A 27879-nucleotide genomic window follows, 5' to 3' on the forward strand; every position below is an offset into this window, starting at 1 on the left:
ACACACTGACTTAAGTGTGAATGTGGGTGGGACTGCTGTGCCCTTCTGGATCAGACAATATTTATAAAGGTATAAACATCAACTTTAATGAAACAAATGCACTAGAAATCACGTGTAAATAGCTTAACCGACTTTCTGAATGACAACATACTTTTTATCATATACACTTTAAATACTTTTTGGCTATATCTTAGAGACACTTTAAAAGAACAGAGCTGCACCAACTAAAGGACAACCTTCAAGGAAAATTAGTTCTGCACTAGCACAAGGTCAACAACAATCACTTTCCCCTTATCTTTCCTATAGTCAAATTCTAACATTCCCTTACAAGTCTGCAAGTAAATGTATAATTACCAGTAAGATACAGCACAGAGACAAAAAAAAAGTGCTTTAAGTCTAGTTATGATAGGTCCTTCTAATAAACATGATTATAATAGTTTATTATTAAAAACTACATATACAATAAATATTTTATCAAGTCTCTTAAAATATATTCATAGTGAAATGTGTAGAAAGAGACATTTCAAAGTCATAGCAGTTACTACTGTTACAGTATTTAATCATTTTTACAATAGGTCTGCTGGTCCATTTCAATTAAGTTTGTTCCCACCAACATCAGACTCCTTTCTGAATTTCACTTATAGCATTAGCAAGTTGGTTAATTTTTTCTTCCATTGATTTTTTGTTCCTTTGTGTTTCTTCCAGAAGTTCTCGCATTTCTTCTTCAATTTGTTGAACCTAAACCAATGTACACATTTTACATTTTAATCTTCTAAAGAAAAAATTTAAGTGCATTTTGAAAAGTCAATGATGTATTTTATGTACTCTGTAACTTGTGATTTATTAAAGTTATTGAGATGTAACTTTTTTCAAATGATAAAATGGAAAACTACATAAGGTACTTTTGTGTGTATTACCTATTCAGTCCTCATAAAATATTCCTGCAAAGCATAGAGTATTGTATTTTAACCGCATTTTGAGTTTAGGAAATGCGAAATTTCTACAGAGAGAACAGAAACCCAGTTTCCTGAGTCCATCGTCCCATTAGCCGGAGCTGCCTGTCAAGGTTGAGTTTAACTTAAAAGCACCCACTCCTGAAGATTTCCAACTCACACAGCTTTCCTCCCAAAGCAATCTCTTCACTGCAGTTCCTCCAGCATTTCTGAAAGTTATGTTGGTTCTATCTTTCATCTTTGAGAGAAAACTTTTTACCATTCATTATTAGCCCACATTCCCTTAAGATCTGTGTACCATACACTACAGACCTCTGCTTGGCATTTTCTTTTATTTAGCTCAACATGTCTGAACAACTACTATTACTTCATTCTGCCACTTCATTCCCCATCCCCTTAATACAGAACTCCTTTCTTTTCCCTTAGAAAATGATCTTTTCTAATTTATTTATTTTTAGTTTTTTACATTTATTTTACTATTTTCTATATCTGAGTGTTTTACCTACATATATGCATGTTTACCGCAAGGACACCTGGTGCCCATGAAGGTCAGAAGGCATGGATCCCCTGGGACTAGTTACAGATGGTGTGAATCACCATGGGGTGCTGGAGATAGAACCTGAGTCCTCTACAAGAGTGCCTAGTACTCTTAACTGCTGAGCCAACTCTCCAGCCCCAAATTTTCTTAATTTATATTGTTACCTCTCTGTGATGCCTCAGGATCTATATACTTCCTATGTCTGATTATTATTTTAAGCTCTGGTTCTATTTTTCTAACTTTTAAAAGAAATTTAAAGTGATTTTATTGTTTTAGTATAGAAGACAAATGTATGCCTTAGAGCAGAAGCTGTGGATGACTCATATTTCCAGTTTGATAGAAGGACCCACTTAATCTTATAATAAGGAGCCAATTGGTGAATCCGGCTCTATCAGACTCAGGTAGAATTTAGTATCCATGTCCTTTCTGTTCATCTCAGAGGCTTGGGACCAGCAACTGTTTTCTTAGTTAAATAGTAGAGATCTTCAGGACAATCAGGAGCAAGGCCTTTGAACTTAAGAATTCTCAAAAACTGATTACATCACGAAACAGACTTGTGTGGCACCAGGGAGTTCCTCAGGATCATCTTGAAAAGAAAGACTTGTAACTTCTAACACAAAACAAACTTTAATGTGTGATAAACCTCAGATAGTAAGACTCTCCTAAGTTTCCTATCGGTCAGGACCAACATAAGAAAGCATTTCTTCAACTCTTTTATCAAATCATGTTGGTAGTAGGCCCAACAGTATACTCAGTACTTTCAGCCAAAAGCCTAATTCATGTTTTATTTGGTATTGCCCACATTACCTTTGTATCATGTTAAAAAAAATCCACATTGACTTTAAGTGAAATAACTTAATCATTATTCTCTTTACTATTGATTATGTAAAACTGTTCTTAGGACTTTGCAGAGTCCTAAGGGTAATTCTACCTTAATCACATTTGAATTGAGAATGACTCTACCTCTGTCTCTAGTACTTACTTATTTATGTGCATGTGTTATTATCTGTCTGTATGTGTATGCGCACATTGGTGAGATGTATAGAGAGACCAGAATATAGTACTGGATCCATCAGAAATGGTGTTATAGGCATTTATGGAGTGCAGCAACCTGGCATGTTCTAAACATGTTCTAAACCTGTCTCGGTCTAAACTATGGGTCACATGACTGCTTAGTGCTGTTAATCGCTGAGCCATCTTTTCAGCTCCTCCTCCTACCTTTTATGGAAATAGGCCTTTCTGTTTAACCCAGTCTGGCATGAATATTTGATCTTCCTGTTGCACCCGAGTACTGAGATTACAAATTAAGCATGTAACATGTGCTTTCTGTTCTTAACTGCTTTTTGATTGCTCATTTCTGGCTCTTACATACCTTAGTTCCATTTGCTTGTTTGCTCTCATTACCACTTGAAAGTTAATGAAAAGTTCTCAAGTATCTTTGAATCTAGTCGATTTCAACAAAGTGGTCCTATCAGAACACCTGTATGATTGTTAAAATACCTTGATCTGACTCATTATCCTGAGGTAATAAGCCCATGATGGTTGACTTGGCTGCACCAGAAACTCATTCATATCAAGAAGAGAAAGCTGACTGGCTAAAACCCTAATGAATAGAGAAGTGATCATGGAGAACTTTCTCAAGGCAGTGGTAGATTGAATTTACATTTTCTCCTTTGCCTGAGACAAAAGAGATGTTCACAAGAGACTGCCAGATTATTGCCAGGTGCAAGCAGGGAGTAAGTCACTAACTCAGTTCACTGGAGTTATTACCTATAAATGACCCAAGTGTTGCCTGGATTCATGATAACTTTGGCTACATGTTTTTTAACAGTTGTGTCTTTAAAATATGCAGCCTTTCCTCTCAGTTTCCAAATATCTAATTCATTTAAACAACGATTTAATATTGGTTATTAAAGTAATCTTAACTTATGGTACCTTAAAATTTGCATTATCAATATATTCCTGCTTCTCATTTGCTAGTTGCATTATTTCAGCTTGATGAGCTTCAACAATTGCATCAACTTGTTTTTTAAAGGCATAATCCATGTTGTTAAGTTTTTCTACAGCATCCCTTAAAAAAAAAAAAGCAGAAAACACCTCCTATGCATATGGGTAAACAGAGAGATTAAGTGGGCTTTTTCTTGAGTGCAGTGAGAAGCTATCTGCAGGCTCTGTTATTAATACCACTCTGCATCTTGAAAGAAAAAATAGTCATTAAACTGTGTTACCTATTTTTCATGGAAATAAAATTTTGTAAATTATTTTAAAATAGATTTATATATTACAAGGTAAATCCTTACTTCCTATTGAGTATTTTTTAGAATGAAACTATATATGGCAGTTAGGCACATCTTTTGATCCTTTTAAAATCATATAATTATTGTTTGAAGCACTATTCTATAAGGAGAAAAATATATATCTATATCTAATTATTAACGGGGAACTATTGCTTTTTTATAAATGAATGAAAATAACTTTCTTGGAAAATTACAGCCTCCAAATCTTTAGCATCTTTTTCTTTCTTTACATGTATCTCACCCATTCCAGTGTATTATGTATGTTTAAAGGGACCCACAGCCTTCATGACTTAATGCTTACTTTTGTAGCTCAAGACTTCTGTCTCTCTCTGCTTTAAGTTTCTTTTCCTTGTTTTCAAAATTTTCTTTTACTTCTTTTACTTGTGTTTCAAGAAAACAGAGTAGTTCTCCTTTATCATGCCATTTCTGATTTAGTGTGCTAAAAAGACAAGAAATGACTTTAACACTCAGGGAGGAACAGGAAACCATAAATCTAAAACTTTTCTCAGTGGCTAGTATTGTATAATACCTGTAAGCTTTTCTTATTTCGTCCAGTTCTAATTCCTTTGCTTTCAGCTGTTGTTTTAGTTTTTCCTTTCTCTCACTGTGTCTTTCCAATTTTTCAATTATATCATCTAGTTGTGAGGATTTTTCATTAAGTTGCTCTTCTGTACATTTTTCTATGACAGTGATCTGTTCTTGAAGTGATCTGATTTGCTCATCTTTTGCTTGTAAAGACTAAAAAATTTAATAATTCATTTCAGATATTGCATATGGTATAAGGTAAGATTTAAAAGGATATGGACATTAAGTATTACATTTTGTTGTGATTCCTAATCTCTTACTATGTTATCAAAGGCAATAGTAAGCCTGGCTTGGTGCCACATGCCTTTAGTCCTAACACCCAAGGCAGTGGCAGGCAGATCTCTTTGAGTTTGAGACTAGCTTGGTTCCTGGCCAGCCAGGAAAATATAGACCCAGTCTTAAAAAACAATAACCAACCAACCAACAAACAAGCAAATAAAAGTAAAATTCAAGTTAATAAGTATCAGGTAGGACTTTTAAGAGGAAGGGTGGGAAACTATAAAAGGAAACATGGTATTCTTTTTCTATCTTTAAAATCTACAACAGTTAAGAATCACAAAGATAAATTATTGTTAAAAATCTGTCACCAGCTCTTTTCTCAAAGGAGAATGTTAAGCTTACCTCTTTTAACTTTCTGATGGTTTCAGTTTGGTCCTCGATGATTTTGCACTTTATTCTCAATGCATCACAGTCACTTTCACGGTTTTTTCTCAGAGATTCATTCTCTCTGTATAAACTTTCAATTTGGGCTTCTAATTTCCCACGACTCTGGGCTAATGATGAGCCTAAGAAACAGTTACTGTTTAAAAACTTAATACACCTTGGGATTTTTGTACTTTATGATACGGTGAAAAACTGAATAAAACTGATTTAAAATCCAAAGCATGTAATAATGCAAATCAACAGGAGAAAGTCTTTTATACATCTGAGCTATTAAAAACTCTGTACAGGTAAAATGAAGCAAACACAGTCACATTAGAAACTACTAATAAATGAGCAGTGCTTTATTTTTTTTACCTATCTAACTATTCATAATTTTTAAGCTATCTGTAAATGTCAAGACATAGTATTTATTATCTTTTGCTATAAAGCAGCCAGAAATGAAACTATAATAAGAATTTAGTGGTTTTCAGTCATGCATAATTTTACTTCTATCTATACAAGATACAGTAAATGTTACAAATATGAATACTCATTTTAGATGATTTTACTATTAATATAAAGAGCAGCACCATCACAGTATCCCATGAAAATGTACAACTGTAATGTTTTTATGTATCACTGAAAAATAAGTTCAAACAAAATTAAAAGTATCAAAGGTACAATCCCCTTGGCTAGTCTTGTGTGACCTTCTTTCTAAGCCTCCAAAACAGCACAGCCATAGGCATGAGTCTCTATGCTTGGCCACTTAAACATCTTAACTGCTGAAATTGTTGACTTCCTGAGAGGCTTGTGTCCTGTTTCGCTGGTAAATGCCTACTTATTGCAACAGACCTGCTTTTATCTTGGCACTAGGAGGCAGTAAAGCACCTTCTTTCTCTAATACCCAGATGTATTTGCTTTCTAACAATGGCTATTTTCCATTGGAAAACTTGAGACTTTTACCCTGATATGCCAGTTCATTTCCCCATACTTTTCTTTCTGTCCTTAAACCATAAATCAGTGACTCTTTAGCTGCTAGCTCAGAAATAAGCTGGATTTTTTCATGCTTGAGAACTTCTATTTGAATGCTCTTCTGCTTGTCATCTTCAATCAAAATTTCAAGGGTGTTGATTTGATTCTGTATACTCCGAAAACACAAAACACCAATTATTTCATTTAATTATAAACATTTTAAAATTATATACATTACAAATTATTATAGCTTCTTTTTGTATTTTATGAAAAATACTCTTTCATAAATTAAAAAGTTAATATTACCAAATTTTACACCAAAGGTTTTAAGACACGTTAAAAACAAAATGCCAAGCCTTAAAAGGCTACTTTTTAAGACTGAGTTTTTCTATATAATTGTAAGAGAAAAACTGAAGCTGTACTTGTCAAAATTTCTCATGAACTATTTAAAGCAACAGTCTATAACTTATATTTTAGAAGTTGAGTTCTTATGTGAAATAGCACAAATATTAAGAGATGATTTAAAAGCTATGGTGGTTAAGTATATCTGAACCTATCATTACCATTATCAAATTAATGCCAGTAATACAAGTAGTGCTTCTCAAACCTTAGCACTTTTTGAGACTCACTTTCCCAATTTTTGTCTTATCACTGGTAACATCTTTACAGAATAAATTTACTAAGTAGTTTATTTACATATTTTTATTTATTTATTTATTTATTTATTTTTGAGATAGGGTTTCACTACACAGATATTGTAGTCTAGAACTTGAAATATGGACCATAATGGACTTTAATTCAGAGATTAATTTGCCTGTCTTTGCCTCCTAAGAGCCGAGGCTGAAGGTGTGTGCCACCACCTGGCTTACTTAGATATTTTAATAAAATCAAATCATTAATTTTGTAAGATACACTTTCATCATGAACACTGTAAGTATGATTAATATAATGTACAAGTTAATCCTGAGTACTCTCTAAAAGTCACTGCTCACACTTGAGATAATGTGAAATCTCCAAAGGAAATGACACTGCAGAGTCTTGCCTGTAAATTTGCTGCTGCTTCCTGTTTCAATTTGCAGACTTCTGAGAGTTTTGTCTTTTGTTCCTTCACCATACAGGTCAGATCTTTAATTAAACTGGAAGATTCATTTTCTTTTCGTTGAGCCCAAACAAGAGCATTTTTGCTTCTGGCTAACTCAGTTGCAACATCTTCAAAACCATCTTGAACCTGTATTTCAAAACCATATAAGCAGCAGCTTTCCAGATAGAAAGTATTTGCTTTTAGAAATAGTTTATATTTTTCATTTTAAAACTTTTGAGTTTTAGCAAAACAAAACTCAGAGGTAGCTTGTTTCAATCTACTAATACCCAGAAGATAAAACACAGACCAAGGGAGTTTGCTACTCATTTGTCTAGTTACCCAGGGAATACACTAGTGACTGTAAGAACCAGGATTCATTTGCATGACATATATTCACTGAGCAACTGCTGTAGGTCAGCCACTGTTCAGCACTACAATGTGTCAATGGAAAAAACAGACTATTCTGCCTTCTACTGGTAGAGAATAACAAAATGCCAATAAGAACAAACTGAATCATGAAACCATACAGAAAGCATATGTTTTTACTGAAAACGGCTTAGAGGAATGTAAAGTATTGTAAGGGAATGGTCAATTTTAAATCACATTATTATCCAGAGGTTAACAGGAAAAAGAAAAAGGATGTAAGTATGCAGGGAAGTTGTCCTGGAGGACCAGTACATGTGATATTAGCTTTGGAGTGCCAAGGGGAAGATGAGAGCATGAAATCAGATAGAACACAGAGTTCTCCTTATTCTGAATAAAATATAGGGGCAAAGGGAGTATTTGAGGAGTGGCATAACATCTAACCTACTAATTCTAATACAAAGGTGGTAAGAAAGAATATATTTTAAAAATAATACATTTAAAAATAATATTGCAAGAAATTCTTGAGGTTACAGAATTTCAGAGACCGAGGAGTTAATATCAGAATTAACTTTTGGCATAAGCACTTAGAAGGCTAAGAATATCATAATGGAGATGAAAAGACTGTTGCTAACTGGGCGGTGGGGCTACCTTTGGCCTGGGAACAAGTGGGGGATTATCAGCTTTGCTGGCCTGATGTACAAGTTCAGGTTTCCCAGGCATATCCTTATCTCACTTTATCTCACAGTTTACTATCATAATTACTTTTTCCAATAGCAATAAAAAGAAGCTATTATTATGAGGAAATGAAAACTCTAAGAATTCATTCTTTAAAACATCATATAGTCATCTAAATATGAGTGGTATTTTAAAATGTGGTCCTCTTATCATTAGAGGGCTAGATTGTTCTTACATCTTTAAATCTTTTGGCTTCAACAGTTAAAGCAATACGGAATTCATTTTCTAAATCCAAATACTGGTGGTTTAATATATCAATTTTTTCTTGATATTCTTTTAGTTCCTGTTCATGCTTTCTTGCTTCTTTGGTCATTTCTTTAGCTAACGCATCCTGGAACACAGCATCATTGAAAAGCTCTCTAGTTTCAATGTCTTTCCTAAAATGAAAACCAAAGCAATATGGCTCACATAAATAAAAACTCAATGGTCTTTAAATAGCTTTTAACATTTTACATTACCCAAGGTTAATAGAAAACCAGTTCCTTCTTTTGAAACACAGTTTTATAGTCTATTGCTTTAGAAGAGAAAACACTGATTAATTTTACAATTATTTGGAAGCCAATTAGCACAGCTTACTCTCTATATGATCAACAATTTTTAGTCAAGTTTGAAGAAATGCAAAAATCAGTTGCATTTTTATAAGACTTCCTTCCACGTCTACACCAAAGTCACACACTTGTTTTTTAGGAGCTAGCTATTTCTATATGACTGAATCTAATGCAGACCCAAACATGATTATTTATTTTCTATGAGTTAAATCTCTTTTTAGTCATTCAGTACATTGATTGATTGATGGATTACGCTTACCTGTTTCATGCACAGAAGTCATAGGACAACATAGGGGGAGTCAGTTTTCCTTCTATCACATGGGTCCCAGGAAATGAATTTGTCAGGGCTGGAGGCTAAGGTGTCGTGCCCACCCTTCATGAGTTAATTCTGTCAGACTTCATCAATCACTGGGTGGGGAGGGGGGAAGCTGGTGTAATACATGTTTACCTGTGTTCCTGTTCTTTCAATGCCAGAAGTTCATGAAGTTGTTGCACTTGCTCCTTTTCTTGGTGAAGAGAATTTCGAAGTAAGTTTATTTCTCTGTCAGCAGCTGCGGCTTTGAGCTCCACCTCTTCGATAAGCCTCATCTGAGTAAAGTACACACAATTACCACAGTCACATAATTATTCGACTGCTTTTAGCTCTCATGCTTAGTCAGCTAGTAGTCTCATCAAAATACACATGGTTACAGCACTTAAACAAACATCTCCCTGCTTCTACTTTATATTTAGTCAGTTTGTTTAAAGGCCACTAATTTAAAAGAAAGCCATAGGGCAGGCAAACTGCAGATCTTTCAGCTGCCCGGAGGAGGCAAGAGAGAGAAGAGGGAGACAAAAAGTCATGCCTTTTTGAGTTAGGCATAGGGGTCAGTCAGGCAGGCAGACAAATGGCAAGTGAGAGGTAGCTTTGAGAAGTGCCGAGGTTCAAAGTGGTAGAAAGAGTATGCCCAGACTCAGGCCAGTATCTGAAAGAAAGAAGAACAGAAAAGATAAGAAAGAAAAAGGGAAAGTCCTCATTCAGAAAGAATGGCAGACCTAAGAGCTTCATGGCCACCCTGATAACTGCCCCTGCTTCTATTTTAATGCCAACTCCTGATTAAATAGCATGATCTAACAACTAAGCTGTTTTCAAACTTTACTGAATTAAGAATGCTATTTTCAACATTGAGCAATTAAATGTACAGGCATCAATTACTGCTGATTTGCATCAAACTTTTTGATAAGAATTCCATGCCAAAAGCTTCAAAGTGAAAGTCCTTTATGTATCCAGATTTGAAAGCTATCTCTTTCAAAATTATAATCCTATGTTCAGTAGTTCCACCAACTCTTACAACTGCTTTATATAAGTGCTGGTAGAATAAAGAAATAATCCACAGGCTGCATGATTATGATATTAAGAATAACCATGATTTAATTTCTGCATATAGCCTGGCATCTTTTAAGCTTTCTTTGCTATGTAATTACTTTCAGGGAGGAAGCCCTGAGTCCATCAACCCACACCACTGATCTGTTCAGGGATACCTGTGCCTGCTGTTGCTGTGCCTTCTGCTTCTCCATTTTTTCCAGTGCCCTTTCCATGGTTCTCAAGTGTCTGACGTGATCTTCCTGATGATCTCGTGCTTTTATTAACTCAACAGTTAGTTTTTTAATTTCATTTTGAAGTCTGTGAACTACAATTTCAAGTTGAGCCTTGGAATGTCTCTCCTTAAAAATAATATCCTTTAGTCTGAAGCATAAATTATATATAATGGTAAGAAATGTTACATGTGCAAAAATAATGAAAATTGTAGTCAATGTTAAGGCTTAAAATAGTCGTCAGTATCTGAAGTATTGTCAAACTCTAATACTTAAAGGGGGGGGGCACTACAAAGTAATATATCATTTGTTCTGACCCTGAAACTAACATTTTGCTGTAAGGGAAAACTATTCATCATAAAGAAACTTAGATAAACTTTTATGATTCCACAGCAGCACTTTATCCCTAGTATTTCAGCTTTGGGCTAGACATAAGCTTTTGAAAAGCATGCAGTGAATAAGCTATAGTCACTGCCCTCCAAGAGCTCTGCATTAAGTAGAAGGAACCACCTTGGAATTTCTAAAGCTATGTGATTTGCTATATAAATAGCTGGCCAACTTTGGCCTCCCTGTGTCTTCCACAGTCAAAAATACTGATCCCAGCCTTGTATGTATTACAATATTTTGATTACAACTGAAATGTAACTAATTTAAAGAAATAAAGAAAATCTAATTGCCTATACAGGCAAACTTAGATAAACACTGGGTGGCACTGTTCTGAGGCACTGCTGAAATCAAGGCCACCAGAGTCCGCAGGAGCAGGCTTCAGTTTTTCCTAGTGTGTCTTTATATTTGTCATGTGACAAGCAGTTAAGCGCAGGATACAAACACATATAGGTTCATTAGTCTTTTAAATTTTTCTCTTATGATTTGTGTTTTATATGTGTGTGTATACACGTGCATGCATGAACATAGGTTCATTGTACATTGTAGGTTCTACAATTAAATTCAGGTTGTAAGACTTATGTGGCATGTGCTTTTACCCCCTGAGCCACCTGCCAGGGCTGGGTTTACATTCCAACAGTCACAATAAGAAAGATCTCTTTTGCTTAATTCAACTTAGAAGAGCCATAAGAGACTCTGGTTAGTTCATTTAAATTTATATACCTGTCATTGTAATGCATTATGTTACTGTATTATCAGCTTAGCTTATCAGCTCACAACTCAACTAAACATAAGAGGCAGCTAAATGACTGACATAACTCTAGTTTTTGGAAGAGTCTCATGAACTACTGAGCTAAAGTAGCCACTGCAATGTTTATCAACTGTAATTTCTAGGATGTATACATACACATATATATATATATATATGGGTATATGTATGTATTCATCAACTGCTCTATGATGGTAATTTTTTTCAATTCTTACTATCTCTCCTTTTGTCTTTAATGAGAACAACTTTCAAAACAGTCTTCCTTTATTAATTAAATTCCAGTTTGATATGAGAAAATGTTAGATGAAGGCAAAGAGCTGTAAATGAGTAGGACTTAAATAATTATCTAAGTAGTAAAGCCTAAACCCAGGGCATAGTTTTAGGGTACAGAGAAGGCAGGTATTTTAACAAATAGAATCAAGAAGTAACAATACCAACTGGCTTTGTGATCTAAGAAAGAGGTAGAAGAACAATTATTTCTAGTTTTGGTAGCCGACAGAATTATTAATGGTATACCACTTACTAAGGCAAAGAATACAGAAGAAGCAGCAAGATGCTTCTTGCTCAGGAGGGGCTAACTTGAAGACACTTATGAGAAACAAAGGAAAGGCACTTCTGGTAACTAATTAGATCAAGAAGCCCAAGGAGGTCTAAACAATAAAAGACAGTAAATGAGATTCACTTTTTGACATACCATTATTCATAGGACGACACCCAGTTGTCAGACTTGGTATTAAGGGCAGTGTACACAAGGCACAAGTAAGAACATCAAGAGCTAGGAGACGTTAATCTCAAGATAACGTGGGTTATCTTGTGGGTATAAATGTGGGTATGGATAGAAGCCATGTCAGAACAACCCAGAATGACCTTTCAAGAGAGCAATGAGTATGGAAGTGTGTTCCAAACCTCCCAAATGCAATGGATTCTGGTGAGCAGTTGAGACATTTCTTCTAATGCACCACAGTTAATATCTAATCTGAAATAAAGCAAAAACTATTCAAATATAGCCAAAAGCAAGAGATCAAGACTGTCAAATTGGGCATGGTGATACAGGTACACACCTGTAATTCCAGGCACCTGGGAGGCAGAGGCAGGCGGAGTTCTTCTGAGTTTCAGGCCAGCCAGAGCTACATACTGAGATGCTGCCTCAGAAATTCAACTGGCCATCTTACCAAAAAGCAATCTACAGATTCAATGCACTTCCCATCAAATTACCAACACAATTCTTTACAGACCTTGAAAGAAAATGCTCAACTTCATATGGAATAACAAGAAACTCAGAATTGCTGAAACAATCCTCTACAGTAAAAGATCCTCTGGAGGTTATCTCCATCCCTGATCTCAAGCTGTACTATAGAGCAACAATACTAAAAACTGCATGGTACTGGCATAGAAACAGACTGGTGGATCAATGGAACGAAATAGAAGACCCTGAAATAAATCCACACACTTATGGACACCTGATTTTTGACAAAGATGCCAAAACCATATACTGGAAAAAGAAGAAAACAGGAAACAAGTCAGGAGCCCGCCACAGAGGGCCTCTGAAAGGCTCTACCCTGCAGGGTATCAGAGCAGATGCTGAGATTTATGGCCAAACTTTGGGCAGAGTGCAGGGAATCTTATGAAACAAGTGGGAGATAGTAAGACCTGGAGAGGACAGGAGCTCCACAAGGAGAGCAACAGATCCAAAAAGTCTGGGCACAGGGGTCTTTTCTGAGACTGATACTCCAGCCAAGGACCACTCATGGAGATGGCTTGGAACCCCTGCAGAGAGGTAGCCCATGGCAGTTCAGTGTCCAAGTTGGTTCCACAGTCCCATAAACAGGGACTGTCTCTTACAGGAACTGATTGGCCTGCTCTTTGATCGCCTCCCCCTGACGGTAGAGCAGCCTTACCAGGCCACAGAGGAAGACAATGCAGCCACTCCTGATGAGACCTGATAGACTAGGGTGAGAGGGAAGGGGAGGAGGCCCTCTCTTATCAGTGGACTGGGGGAGGGGCATTGATGGGGCTGAGGGAAGGCAGGTGGGATTAGGAGGGGAGGAGGGAGGGAGGTACAGGGGGGATACAAAGTGAATAAACTGTAATTAATTAAAAAAATCAACTCAACACACCACAACAAAACAAAAATGCCAACACTAAAAGGAATTTCAATTATAATGTAAAAGAAAATAAAATCTAAGAAAAACAACTCCTAAAACAAACTTTGCTTCATTCCAAAGAGAAGAGGAATCCTGTCTCTCTGTGACGTATCCTGGTGTCTGTATAAGCCAGTCATGTAACAGGTCTCTTTTTCTGAAAGTCTGAAAGTCTCCTCTAGTTCTCACGTTGTTTTCTCTTTCCAGACCAGGATTTTCTTCTATCTATTTAGAGACAGTGATTCCTCAAACACAAATAAAGCAGGATGGTGTGACAGAAGCACTCACATAAGAACAGAAAACTACCAAGGCATCTGAAAGACTCTACCTAGCAGTGTTTCAAAGCAGACACTAAGACTCTAACCAAACCCTCGGCAGAGTGCAGGGAATCATATGAAAGAAGGGAAGTTAGTATGATATGGAAAGGATAGGAGCTCTACAAGGACCAAATATATCCGGGCACAGGGTCTTTTCTGAGACTGACACTCAACCAAGGACCATCTATGGATATAACCTAGAACTTCGGCTCGGATGTGGCCCGTGGTAGCTCAGTAACCAAGTAGTTTTCCAAAGTAAGGGGAACACGAACTATTTCTAACAGGATCTCAAGGGCAGGCTGTTTGACCCCCACCCCCGGGGAGGAGCAGTCTGTTAGGCCACAGAGGAGGACTTTGCAGCCAGCCCTGAAGATACCTGATAAAACAGGGTCAGACAGTGGACTTGGAAAGGGGCAGGGAGGAGACCAGGGAGGGAGTGTGGGGTTGGGGAGGGAATGAGGGAGCGGGATACAGCTGGGACACAGAGTTAACAAAATGTAACTAAAAAGAAAAAAAAAAATTTCAATTAAAATATGAAAAAAAAAAAAGAACAGAAAACACCAAAATATGCAGTTACAGTGATTCTCACAGAATAAATATTTAAGTAGTATGGCTTCTCTCAAATTACAAAGGAACAGCATATGAAAGAAGCAGAAAGGAAATCTTTTTTTTAAAAAATAAAGTATCAGTATCATACAACCAAGTGTATAAGATGATCAGGTTGAAAAATGTTTGCCTCAATTTAATAATCAGATGTGATCTTTTAAGAGGAATTAGCCACTCTATAGAAGCAAAATTAAACTAGTAAGCAACTTCCAAATCTTACTTATGGTCAATAACAAGTCTGGAGATGTAGTGTTCCTTTAGAAATGAGAAAAGACAAAATCCAAAAGGAACTCTGGGGAGAAACAGTATTTGAAGCAAGAGATAACTTTAGAATTGACTATAAAAAACAAAGAGGAAGAGATTACTATAATGTATTTTTATACAGTGGAATAAAACAGATTTATATTAAAGAAAGTACTGCAGTGACAAAATTCTCAGACAAGTAGGAGACTGAATAGACAAGGAAAAAGAAGAAAAGAATTAAGAAACTTGAGTTATGTGGTACCAAAGCTAACAGAGGAAATAAGTGTATGATAAGAGAATAGGATTCATAAACCTTAAAAGAAAAGTGCCAGTGCCAGCCATTTACAAATATGACACTCAACAAAGCTTGTTAGGCCCACACCACACTGTTTTTTCTTATTTTCTACTAACTATATTCACCCACCTGATACTTCCCAGTTCAAGTGCTCAACTATATGCATTCAAAATTCCCCCTTTATGTAACAAGAAAGCACCAAATCTTAAAATCAAATGAAAGACACATATATTAATTGCCCTAACTATCACTATTTTAAACCAAGGTGTTCCCATTTCAAGCCCGGTAATCTTTATGCTCTGAAAGATATCTTCAGGATCAGATGTTTCTTTCTTTTTTAAAAATTTACTCTCTCATGTATATTATATCCTGACCACAGTTTACCCTCCTTCCTCTCTTCTCAGTGGCCCCTGCCCCCAAATCTACTCTTCAGAAAAGGGCAGGACTCTCAGGGATACCAACAAAACATGGCATATCAAGTTGCAGTAAGACTAGGCACAAACCATCATACTAAGGCTAGACAAGGCAATCCAGTGGGAGGAAAAGGTTCCCCAAAACAGGCAAAAAAGTCAGAGATAGTCTCCACTCCTACTGTTATGAGTCCCACAAGACTAAACTACAAAACCATAATATATTTGCAGAGGACCTAGTTCAGATTCATACTGGCTCCCTGGTTGTCAGTTAAGTCTCTGTAAGCACCTATGAATCCAGGCTATTTGATTCTGTGGGTTTTCTTGTAGTGTCCTTGACCCCTCTGACATCTACAATCCTCCCTTCCTTTCTTCCACAGGGTTTAGAATCATATTTTTGCCTTACCTATCTGTGGTAATGAGAGCCAGGCTGTGAACGTCTTTTTTCTCACTTGCTTGCTTATGTAGTTCATCAATATAATCCATAAGTTTCTTTTCAGTTTGCTCAGCTTTCCACCTCATCTCCCTCTCTTGGTCTAACTGTTCCACAAGGGACTAAAAGAAAACAGCAATGCTTCATGAATCTGGAAGAAGTTAGAAAACTTCTCATTGCGTCAGTATTTTCACTTATTTTACAATAAACAGTTAGACTGAGAACTATGGAAATAAAGCATACAGAATGGTGCAGAACAGTGCTGGGTACATAACCATCAAATGAATGTTAGCAGTTACTGTCATGAAAATTATAGAAGGCAATCCTATAATTAGATTATATGTTTTACAGTACATAGTGAAATATAAGAACCAGTACTCCAAAATGTAAAATGAGGACAAGTTAATTAATATATTCAGTTAGGTCTTGAATTTTTAAAACAATTTGAGCATCTCTGAATCTTTTTTCAAAACTGGGTTTCAGGATAACAAAGACAGTAATAAAGAATACTTCTCTGAGAAAACACAAAGATTTCTTTTGATATTTTAAAGGATCCACTATCCCTCTCAAACTAGGAACTTTGGGAAATAGGAACTGGAAAATTCCTAATGGTTTTTTCTTCCACAAGAACGTAACATCATTTCAACTGATCCAGCAAATGTAAAAGCTGTTACATTACACAAAATCTGGAAATTGATAAGGATAAAATTAGATGACACACATCATTCTGATAAAACTAAAAACAACATTTATTGCTTATAAAAAAAAAAAACTGGTTAACTTCCTAGGACTCTATATTACCCGGTAAGTGTTGTCATCCAAGGCACTTCTGTCTAATTTAACAATATCATTCTTCTGCCCATGTAAGTCTCTTAAGCTATCACAGTATACTAAGGATGATCTTACATATAAATCTTTAAAGACAGGCTGTCTCATTTTACGATTACAACTGCAAAAAGAAAAGAAAAAGAAAAACAAAATGCAGAAAATAAGCAAAAGTACAGTTTATGTTTTACAATACACATACCTGAAACCACATATGTAACCTTTTAAAAAACATATCAGTTAACAGGCTGGATAGATGACTCAGTGGTTAAAAGCATTTGGCTGCTCTTCCAAAGAAACACCCACATGACAGCTCATTACCATCTGTAACTCCAATCCTAGAGAATCTGATATTCTTCTGTCATTAGCAGGCACCAGGACATGGTACAGACATACATGCAGGTAAAACACCCATACCAATACAAGAAATAATTTTAAGCAAAAAATGTATTAAATAAGTTAACAGTAACTTGGAAAGCTAATTCATAAATTTTATAAAGGATATACTTTGTTGATTGACTATTTATAGAGTCTCAAGATTTTTTTTAAAGGTGATTTTACATGTGTAGTAGTGTTCAACACGCTCAAGATGAAAACAGACTATGACCATTTAACACAAAATTTGAAAAAGTGATTTAATTACCCTATGGAACTTAAAAGTTTAAAAGTGACATGATATGGAAGAGTAAACACATTCGATCATTACCCAGAGTAAAAAGAAATTCTTGCGTATATCCTGCCTATTAAGAGGCCTGAATGATTTTTATACAAGAAAGCATACCTGGATCACGATGAAAACTGAAGTAACGAAAGAAATAATTATGCCTACAAAAAGTAGATTGTACTGACTCCATGGTACAGTCTTTTCTGAACAACTATCATGTTTGATACCCCACCAATGAAAAGACAGACATCAGATTTCTATATTCACATGTCAAAAACATAATCATTTCATTTGCCTCCGGGATCCTGCCTTAGTTGGTACTATTTAACTAGGCCTTGGTCTCCCAGCTGTATCTGCCTACAGATAGCTAGTTTCTACTCCAGTCAGATAACAAATGTATCAGCCTTACTTCCCACTGCAAGTAATACAGTAGTCTCTCGTTTGGTATTATGCATTAATTTCTCAACTTTGGTAATGACAACGAGAAAGCAATCTTTTATATGAGTACACAATTCTCAAGATTCTGCAAGGATTGGTTGCAGAACCCCCACAAACACCAAAGTCTCTAAATGTTCAAGTCTACTATATAAAATGGCAAAGCATTTTTATATGCAACTCATTTAAGTATATATTAAATTGTCTAGACAAATATCCAGTACAGTATCTACCATAATAGCTAATAAAATTAACTTATTATACTGTATCATTTAAGAAATAATGACAAGAAAAGGTTGGTGAATGTTCAATCACAAGTAATAATTTTTTAAAGATTTGTTTATTTATTTTATGTATGAATGCTCTGCATGTACACCTGCATGCCAGAAGAAGAGGGTATCAGACCCCAGCTAAATAGTGGTAAGCCACCATGTGATTGTCGTGAACTGAACTCAGGATCTCTGGAAGAGCAGACAGTGCTCTTAATCACTGAGCCATCTCTCCAACCCTGACAAGCAATAATTTTAAACCTAGTAAATGGTTTATGCCTGTAAAGATGTTATTTCTTTTGTTTAGTTTGATCAGTGGTTGGCTGAATCCATGGATGCAGGAAGGTAGGATATGGGGGGCTGGTACCCGATCATATCTGAGCTCCCAGGCTAAAAGAAAAAAAAAAAATCTCTGATGTCAGTAAACTGACAGTTTATCATCATGAAACAGGAAGAAGCTAGTCAGTTACCCGTGCCTATCTGCCTTATTTGGACTACAAAGACAAAAGCAAGTACCTTACAAAAACACCGTAGTTTTTATTGTGATGCTTAATAGTTTGAATATTTCTGGAATAATATGGAATTTTTGTTCTTCTAGGAATTCTCCTGCTGCACTCTTTTCTGTTTCCATAGTCACTTTCAGAAGTTATATCTGTGTCTCTTTTTGGTCTGAGGTCTTTCTCAGGAACAGTATCTATAAAACAATTAGAAGTCTAGAATATAAAAAAAAAGAAGAAACAAAAAAAGCCTGTAAAAAAGTTTTGCTCGGTGTATTAAATTTTAAAGCCTTCATAATTAAGACATTTTATAAAATTAAAAATTTATAAATTATGTATCTTTCAAACTGAAGAAAAAAAATCTAGCTCTGGCACAGGATAAAAAGGAAGGGAAAAACAAATTTTAAGTAGCTCAAACCCCTGTAGACAGTTATGAAACTCTGGAAAAATGGAAAAGAAACAAAAACAAAAATGTTAAAATTATTTAAAGACCTCAAAAGTGAAAAAATATTAAATGGGAGTTAATATTTACAAAATGGCCCAAAATGGGATCATGCTTCAATCTGAGCTTATTAGTTTCCTATGGAGAAATTTTAACAACCAGGTTTAAAAAGTAAAGACTTTTGGGCTGAAACCAGAGTTAATAAAAGGCAGTGTCTAAAAGCAAGAGAAATATTAGCTGATACTTAACAAATAAAATCAAAGTTTAAGTCAAATCAAATTAATGCTAAATATCAGAATGTAAACATTTTTTAGAAGAGTGTAACAGAATCTAAGAGTCTTCACAAATAACATTCAGTGTCCAGGATACATCCAAAAAGTGTTCACCAGGAAGACTTATAACAAAAAAGGCAAATGAGAGACTGTAATCCCAGGACTTCAGAAGCAGAGCCAGCCTGTGTTACACGGTAGGACCTCACTTTAAAAACTAAAACAACTAAGGAAGGAAAAACTAGAACCCTCACAAATTGCTATTAGGAACGCAATGTCCCAGCAACACTGGAAAATCTGGCAGTTCCCCTAAAGGTAAGACAGGGACAAGCAACTGCCCCTGTAGGTGCCAGCCAAGAGAAACCAAAACACATCGAACTGAAAACTTGAGTATAATGTTCATAGTAATATCATAAATTTCCCAGGGAGAAACTAGTCAAATGTGTATGAATTGATGCCACATACACAAAACCAAGAAAATACTAGTGGCAATACAGGTAACCCATGACAAAAGGCAACAAAGAAAACGAGTGAAAAACATATCCCATTGTTTTCTATCACTGTTACTGTAAAGAAAAACAAAAATACAGATACAGTCAATTTGATACTTCTGATCAGTCAGCTTATGTATAATTGCTACTTTCTACTTTAATTTTTCTTCAGTAAACACATATTGGGCTTCAGAAAGAATAAAAATAAATTACTTCGTTGTAAAGCTCCAGGATTTGATCATCTAATTTATGAAGTTTCATCTCATTCTGAAAATCGTTTTCATGATTAATTTTTTCTGGTTCAGAAGATGGACACACAGATAAAAGTGAGGCCAGACAATTATCTTCCGGTGTACTTGTAAACTGCTCCAAGGGAGGCAAGTCGTCTGTGGGTGGGGCTGCCATGGGCATACTACCAACGACCTATGGCACAGAAACAAACAGGTCCTTTAAAATTCATATTCTCATACATTCATACTTGACGGTATCTTTCCTCTTAGAAATAGCACCAATACTTTACCTCATTTTCACTTATATTCAGGGGGGACTCAGAAGAAACTAAGTTATCTAAAAGACCTTCATAGCATTGTAGGTGTGATGAGTTTACTTCTTCCAAATTTACCAGCTCACCAAATATGTTCTTGCAATCTAAGATTCTCAGCTGTGGTAAAGTCTGGAGAATGATTGCTCGGTACCCTTGAAAACAGAGTTCAAAATCAAAGCATAAATACTTTTAAGAGACTATTCTAAAAAACAAAACAAAACAAGCTAGGTATATTGTTTGACTGATGAGGATCACTCAGCACTAATAACCTGGGAATAAACATTAGCTATTCAACATCTCTAATATGTGCTCAGTAAATACAGAAGAGGGAAAGCATGCCCTATCCTATCCCATCCCATCCCCTCCCCTCCCCTTCCCTCCCTTCCCCTCCCCTCCCATTCCATCCCATCCCATCCCAAACACTGTTCCTGATAAAGCCTTATCACTGAATCATCTGGTCTAAAAAATTACCCCAAGATTACACATGCATGAAACTAGTGGCATTTTACCCAGAGAAAAAAAGATAAACAGGGATTTTTCTGATTTTAATATAACCATCATAAAATGAATCAAATTGGTAGAGTGGCAGACCTTCCCATAGTGAGATACTAGTAAAATATCTCCCCTTTTCTTAATAACACAGATCAATATTAGAATATACAATATATCAAGTATTCAAGAAAAAATATATTCACTTTTCTTAAAAACAAATAGTCCTGCACAGTGGCACATGCTTGTAATCTTAGCACTTGGTGAAACAGAGGTAGGCCGACCTCTGTGAGTTCAAAGCCAGTCTGGTGTACAAAGTGAGTCCAGGGTAGCCAAGGCTACACAGAAAAACCCTGTCTCATAAAAATAAAACAAAACAACAACAAAACCAAAACAATTAAATATTAAACATTAGAAATATTCAATGTTTTCCAATAATGTCTTTCCTTCCTTCATTTAAAAAAAAAATGTGTATAGGCCTTTTGACTGAACGTAATGTCTGTGTACTTGTATACCTGGTTCCCACCAGAGGGAGTTATCACAGAAGTTAAAGATGGTTATGAGCCATCATGTGGGTTCCAGAATTGAGCCCAGATCCCCGGAAGAGCATCCAGTGCTTTTAACTGCTAAGCCATCTTTCTAACACCTCAAACCAATTCTTTCCTTTCTTCAATTTTTTTTTTAATGTGGGTAGATTAAAGGATAGATTAAATGTGGAAGTCATTTTTCTTTTACAATGGGCGTTCCAGGAACTGAACTCTGGAATCAGGCCTGGTGGCAAGCTATACTATCTAACTTCTCAAGTAATACTAAATATTAAATATTTAATACTAAATATTTCTCAAAATGATCAATTAAGTGGTTGGAAAGACTCCAAAAGAGAAAGATCTAGAAAATCATGGCTAGACCTTTTTGTAAAAAAAGATTTATTTTATGCATTTGAGTGCTGCCTTTATGTATATCTGTGCCACATGCACAGATGACTATAAAAGTGAAAAGATGGCATTGGAGCGCCTGGAACTGAAGTTATAGATAGTTGTGAACCACCATATGGCTGATAGAAAATAAACATATAAGTTTAAGCTTTCAAAAGAGACATTTATTAATAATGTTCGAATTCACATGGTATAAAACTCAAAAGCTACATAATAGAGCTTTTCCAATACTTCTCAATTTCCAGCTTTTTTTAAAGTACTTACTACTGATTTTTATTTTTAAATGTTCCTTCATACTGCCATCATTTTTACAATCTCCAGCTTTTAGGTTCTGTTACCAGGAGTTACTATGCAATTGTCTAGATGTCATATACATTCATATGCAGGTATCACATATATACGGACTATAACAGCTGGTGTTACTGTTTTGCTTTTCTGTTTCTTAATATGGCTGGGGATAAGTGACCATTAGTAAGCAGAAAAATTCTACGTTCTCCTTCATGGTTACGTGTTATTATAATACTAGAATATAGCTGTGATATTTTGGATAAAAATGGCCTCCATCGGTCCATAGGGACTGACACTATTAAGAGGTGTGGCCTTGTTAAAGAAAGTATGTCATTGTGGGGGTGGGTTTTGAGGTCTCATATTGCTCAAGATATACCCAATGTGGCTCATAGTCTCTTCTTGCTGTCTGTGGATCCAGATGTACAACTCTTAGCTACCTCTACAGCACCATGTTTGCCTATATACCACCATGCTTCCCGCCATGACAGTAATGGACTAAACCTCTTAACTGTAAGCCAGCCTGAACTAAATATTTTCCTTTATAAGAACTGCTGTGTATAAGCTCTGTGTATCTTTCTGCTTCTGGGATACCTCACTCAGAATGTTCTTTTTTTTTTTTTTTTTTTTTTTTTTTTTTTTTTTTTTTTTTTTTTTTTTTTTTTTTTTAATGCTGAGTAATATTCCATAAGTGGATATTAGATATATAATATAGGATAAACATACTAAAATCTGTACACCTAAAGAAACAAATCAAGAAGGAGGACTCTGGCTAAGATACTCAATCCCCATTCAGAAAAGCAAAGAGGATGGACATCAGAAGAGGGGGAAAACAGGGAACAGGACAGGAGCCTACCACAGAGAGCCTCTGAAAGGCTCTACCCTGCAGGGTATCAAAGCAGATGCTGAGACTTATAGCCAAACTTTGGGCAGAGTGCAGGGAATCATATGAAAGAAGGGGGAGATAGTAAAACCTGGAAAGGACAGGAGCTCTACAAGGAGAGCAACAAAACCAAAAAATCTGGGCACAGGGGTCTTTTCTGTGACTGATACTCCAACCAAGGACCATACATGGAGATAACATAGAAGCCCTTCATAGATATAGCCCATGACAGTTCAGTGTCCAAGTGGGTTTCATAGTAATGGGAAAAGGGACTGTCTCTGACATGAACTGATTGGTCTGCTCTTTGATCACCTCCCCTGATGGGGGAACAGCCTTACCAGGCCGCAGAGGAAGACAATGTAGCCAGCCTTATGAGACCTGATAGGCTAGGATCAGAAGGAAGGGGAGGAAGACCTCCCCTATCAGTGGACTTGGGGAAGGACATGGGTGCGGACAGGAGAGGGAGGGTGGGAATGGGAGGGGAGGGGTGAGGGAGGAAAGTGAATAGACTGTAATTAATAAAAATTAAAAAAACTATTGCTGTGTTCTTGGTGTCTCTTCTCAGCAATAAAGCCCTAAGACATAAGTAATTTTGAGCTATTTTCTCACCAAATATATAAACTGTTTAAATAAAGTCACCAACTTATTCACCCTGCTGGGGATGTAGCTCAGCAGAGTACATGCCTAGTATGCATGATGCCCTGGGTTCAATTCCCAGCACCATATAACTGTGCATAGTCGTGTGTAACTGTAACTGTGGAGGAAGGATTCACAGTTTTCCTCTGCTACACATCAAGTCTGAAGACAGCCTGAGATATAAGAGATATTGTCTCAGGAAAAAAAATAAAAGAAAAAAAGTAATAGAGGGGGGAGGGGAGGTGGTCTGTTTACCCTGTATACTTTAAAGAAGCAATTTAGTTTTTTTTCAATAGATTCTTCGTAACTATGTTTTCTTGCATGTATATATATGTGTGTGTGTGTGTGTGTATATGTGTGTATATATATGTTTACAGACACACACACATACACATGTTCACACCCAGAAAGCTTAAGACTAAAATGAAAGAGGGTCATAAAGACCAATTTCAGTAAATAAATGCTTTCACATTCAAATGTTAGGAAAGTATTTAATTAACTGCTTCTTACCTGGTACGTGACAGATAGGATTACCTTCACCATCCTTTTCTAAGATAAGGTTGGTTAGGAAGTGTAGTCCTACTGTGCACTGAAGTAAGTGGTGGATACTGTCTAAACAGTTACTATGTAGGTCAATATATCTAAGTTTATACTTCAATCCATGAAGGGGCAGCAACCCTACAACAGGAAGAGAAATTCTTTTAGTAAGGCAGAGAAGCAGCACATGAAGATAATGAGTGAAATTGTGTTAGTTCACACAAGTAATTCTAAGAATTGTGAAACTTTAGCAGTTATATCACTTTAATAAAAAGCAGGTAACAATTTCAAACTCTTCTTAGACATGCTGAGCACCATGAAAAAAATGATTTTAACTTTAAGATACAAGTCCCTGGAATCACCCATATATACGTTGTGTAATGTAGTAGTCACAAGAAGCTTTTATATTTATATTAAAATTTAATTAAACATTCAGTGTCTTGCCCCAACAGTCAAAATTTCAAATCAATAGTCATATCTCATAGTCACATGAGAGAGCACCAAAAGTTTCCATCACTGAGGTCCTACTGGAACCACCTCTTTCTATGTGAGTATACTGGTTAATTATTTAACATTAATCATAACCCTCCTAAAGTAGGTTTTTCTCACTTTAGCTTTTTCTCCTACTGACCATACTATTGAGGCCTGGTCCTTTGGGCATAACTATAGCCATTTTGTTTCAGGCCTAACAGCCACATCATCTTAGTTTGTTGCTGATATACAGAAAGCTCTATTGTTTTCTAATAATACTTGTCTTTATTTCTACTTTGTACTCAGATATTGTTTTGGTAGCAACAACAGTTTTAATAGAAGCACATCATTCACATAAATCTTTGGTTAAAAACATCATTATTCTTTGAAGTTTTCCAACCCTGAGCTAAGTCCTCACATCCTACAACTTCCGCATTATAGAAATATTAGCAAATCTACTCACCACTAAGATCATTTATGCGGTTATAAGACAAGTTCAGTCTCGTCAGGTTAACCAGTGCTTCAAGTCCTAAAAATGGGAGTGTGGGGGGTAAAACATAGCCTTTATAAGGTTTAAATAAAGAAACTTACCATTATTTCACATTTATAACAGTAAAATCTACTGTCGTATTTTGGACTAGTTAGCTATTTAAAAAGACAGTCTCACGGAAAAAAACATTTTGCATAGTGAGTTTTATGGTTAATTTATGATTCCATTAATTCCATTCATTGGAAGAAAACAGACACATTTTTTTTTCCTTTTTTTTTAACACAAAATATCACATGCAATAGTTTACAAACCTTCTACTCTTGTGATCAAATTGCAGGACAAGTTTAAAGTGGATAGCTTTGTCAGTGTGTTTAGTCCTTCAATTTGACTAATTTGATTGGATGACAGATCTACATGTCGTAGGTTCCAAATGTGATCAATGGATGTGATCTTGGAGATGTTATTACAATGCAGATTGATGGCATGAATGGTTGACTCTAAAGATAACTCTGATATACTATAAAAGAAAATATTATAAAAACATTTTAAAAAGCATGACCAAATTAATCAAGTAACATTATTCTATGAATATGTTCTCTGTTCACTTTAGGAAAAAAAAAATCCTTCCTATTTTACCTTGCAATGTCTCATTGCTTATTATGCAAACTAATATTCTGATCCATTTACACAAAGATAAAAAGATGAGTAATTCTGGGTAGCCTCGGCCTGCATATGCTCAGTCATACAGTAAAGGCAGCATTGAACAGTCAGTGATGATAAAGGCTCTTGAATGCTAACATACCATCTCACATCTCAGTTCTGCTTCTTTTGCTATGTTGAGCTGCTGTAATCCCGTGTTCTCCATATATATGTTCCTTGAGAACTTCATACTTTTGATCACATTGACTTTTCCTCACCTCTTCTTAGACTAGACCCCCTTCCTTTCCTACCCAACTTTGCGTCCTTTTTGGTTGGTTTGTTTTCACAATCAATGCCAATTTGTGCCTCACAAATATCCCTGAATGTGCAGCCTTCCTCTAGAGTACGGTACTTACCCAGGGGACATCTTAGAGAAAACTGACCCTTCATCTACTAGTAGCTAAAAATTAGCAACTGCAACCTTTAAAGCTGTTTCTTTTTCTTAATTTTCACAATTCTTAAGTACCTTATATGTGACTGTGGCAATTAAACAGACCAACAGAGGCCTAGAATGAATCCAGATCTTACGCATGAGTTTATAACTTTATTTACTTTACTGTCTGTGTTAGCTAGTCAGTCCAGAAGGTAAGCGATTTCTAAGAAAAGCACTAATTATTGCTATTTCCAGTGAAGAGGTTCCTGTTCCCTTTAACTGCAGACTGGAATGCATTTCTCTAGACAGAAATCATCTCTTAACTGCCTTGCCTCAGTTACCGCTGGAAGTGGAACTTGCCGCGCAGAGCTCAGTCGTCGTTCCATGGAACTAGAGCTCACTGCTCAGCGGTGTAGAGTAGTTCGGTACAGCTCACACAACGTCGAGGGATCTCTGTTAGATTTTGTGCCCACCACTATAAAGTTACAGGAAAGCTACTAACTGGCTGCAGGGAAACATCTGCAAACTTCACAACACCAATTTCTAAAGGTGTCTGAAGTACTTGCCAATTATCTAATAATTTACAGATTTATTTAGGGCCAGAACGTGTGCTCTTAGTAGCCTAGCAAATTGTTTTCTGACACACGAGAAGTTCATACTGTTGAATATAACTGTTCACTAGTTGCACCGTCAGACAAATCATATAATGTATCTAAAATATAAAGTCCCAGATTTACTGCTTACTAGACAAATGATCTTGCATAATTTGATCTGAGGGTTAGTAGTGACCCTCACATAGACCGCATCCTGGAAATGATAACCATTACTAAATGTAAATGCAAACATTCCTTTGAAAATCTCTTCCTTGGCAAGCATTAGATCAGGACTGGGACTAAGCTGTTTTCATTAAATTATAAATACCAAGGTTCAGATGGAGTAGGGCATCTCCACAAAGACACACTCTTGCAACGGAAATGCCTGGACCTCAGTAATAATAGCTAGCTGTCCAGTGAAACTCAAGAAAGGGACTAGGTTGAACCGGTAAGCCAGGCTCAACCGGTAAGGAAAATTCAGGGGCCAAGAGGGACAAAAAACAAAACAAAACAAAACAAAACCAACCAACAAACAAAAACCCACTAAACTGTCCAGGCAGCATGAATCAGGGTCTGCGTGCGGTTACTTGCGGTACTTTCAACAGTAGTATACGGCTGTGTGACTGATGGTGCATTGTGCAAAAGAAATTAAAAAATGGTGAGAACTGAGGCAAGAGCTGCCAGCAGGGAACTGGGAAGACTTGCTGCTGGCCCAGGATGCAAGCCCCAGTTGCCAGTTTTTCAGGCTCAGGGAAAGGAGACCAGGAAAAGCATCAGCTAGCGACAGCCAAAAGGGGCCCGAGAGAGGCGGACGGAGGAGACTCGGGAGCCGCAGGGGCACATGGAGGTACCCCAGGCTCCGGGCCGTGCTGGAAGGACAGGGAAGGACCTCAGGTCCTGCTGAGAACAGGGAGGAACCCGTTCTCCCCCGAACCCCCAAGCCCGCCGACCCGAGGGCCAACCGTGTCGGGCAGCTACCTCTGCAGGCCTTTGTCCATGAAGCACACATCGCCGCAGCTGCTTTCGCCATCCTCAGGTTCGACTTCGGCATCCACCGCCGCCTTCATGGTACTGGCGACGGGGTGTAGGTGTTAACCGGCGCCCAGTGCTGGGTCCCAGCCTGCTTAAATCTTCCGAGCGCCGGAGAGCAGGCAAGGGCGGG

The 27879-nt window shown here is 36.6% G+C and overlaps 1 protein-coding gene across 2 annotated transcripts; it reads right to left on the reverse strand.

Annotated features, from left to right (window-relative positions):
* Lrrcc1 (leucine rich repeat and coiled-coil centrosomal protein 1) lies at window positions 1-27879 on the reverse strand. 2 transcript variants are annotated; one of them, XM_055603432.1, is made up of 19 exons: window positions 27696-27879; window positions 25364-25569; window positions 25026-25091; window positions 24065-24232; window positions 20303-20478; window positions 19996-20205; window positions 18600-18796; window positions 16692-16839; window positions 15864-16012; window positions 10239-10443; window positions 9166-9305; window positions 8345-8546; window positions 7030-7215; window positions 5979-6153; window positions 4995-5158; window positions 4318-4526; window positions 4090-4227; window positions 3427-3562; window positions 1-738 (listed from the first exon to the last, which is right to left on the reverse strand). In XM_055603432.1, exons 1-19 carry the CDS (start codon window positions 27782-27784, stop codon window positions 616-618), a joined length of 3087 nt encoding a protein of 1028 aa, XP_055459407.1. In that variant the 5' UTR covers window positions 27785-27879; the 3' UTR covers window positions 1-615. The 2 variants fall into 2 exon arrangements, with proteins under 2 accessions (XP_055459407.1, XP_055459408.1); XM_055603433.1 differs by lacking the exon at window positions 16692-16839 and having other exon boundaries at window positions 18605-18796.

The sequence above is a fragment of the Psammomys obesus genome, unplaced genomic scaffold (assembly GCF_907164565.1).
Source record: "Psammomys obesus unplaced genomic scaffold, mPsaObe1.curated_primary_1811, whole genome shotgun sequence".
Taxonomy (NCBI): domain Eukaryota; kingdom Metazoa; phylum Chordata; class Mammalia; order Rodentia; family Muridae; genus Psammomys; species Psammomys obesus.

Coding starts and splice junctions, on each gene's coding strand:
- Lrrcc1 (XM_055603432.1), bottom strand. CDS start 27,784: ATGAAGGCGGCGGTGGATGCCGAAGTCGAACCTGAGGATGGCGAAAGC. Junction 25,570..27,695: donor ATGGACAAAGGCCTGCAGAG/GTAGCTGCCCGA, acceptor TTTCTTTTATAG/TATATCAGAGTTATCTTTAG. Junction 20,479..24,064: donor TCCTATCTGTCACGTACCAG/GTAAGAAGCAGT, acceptor TCTGTTTTCAAG/GGTACCGAGCAATCATTCTC.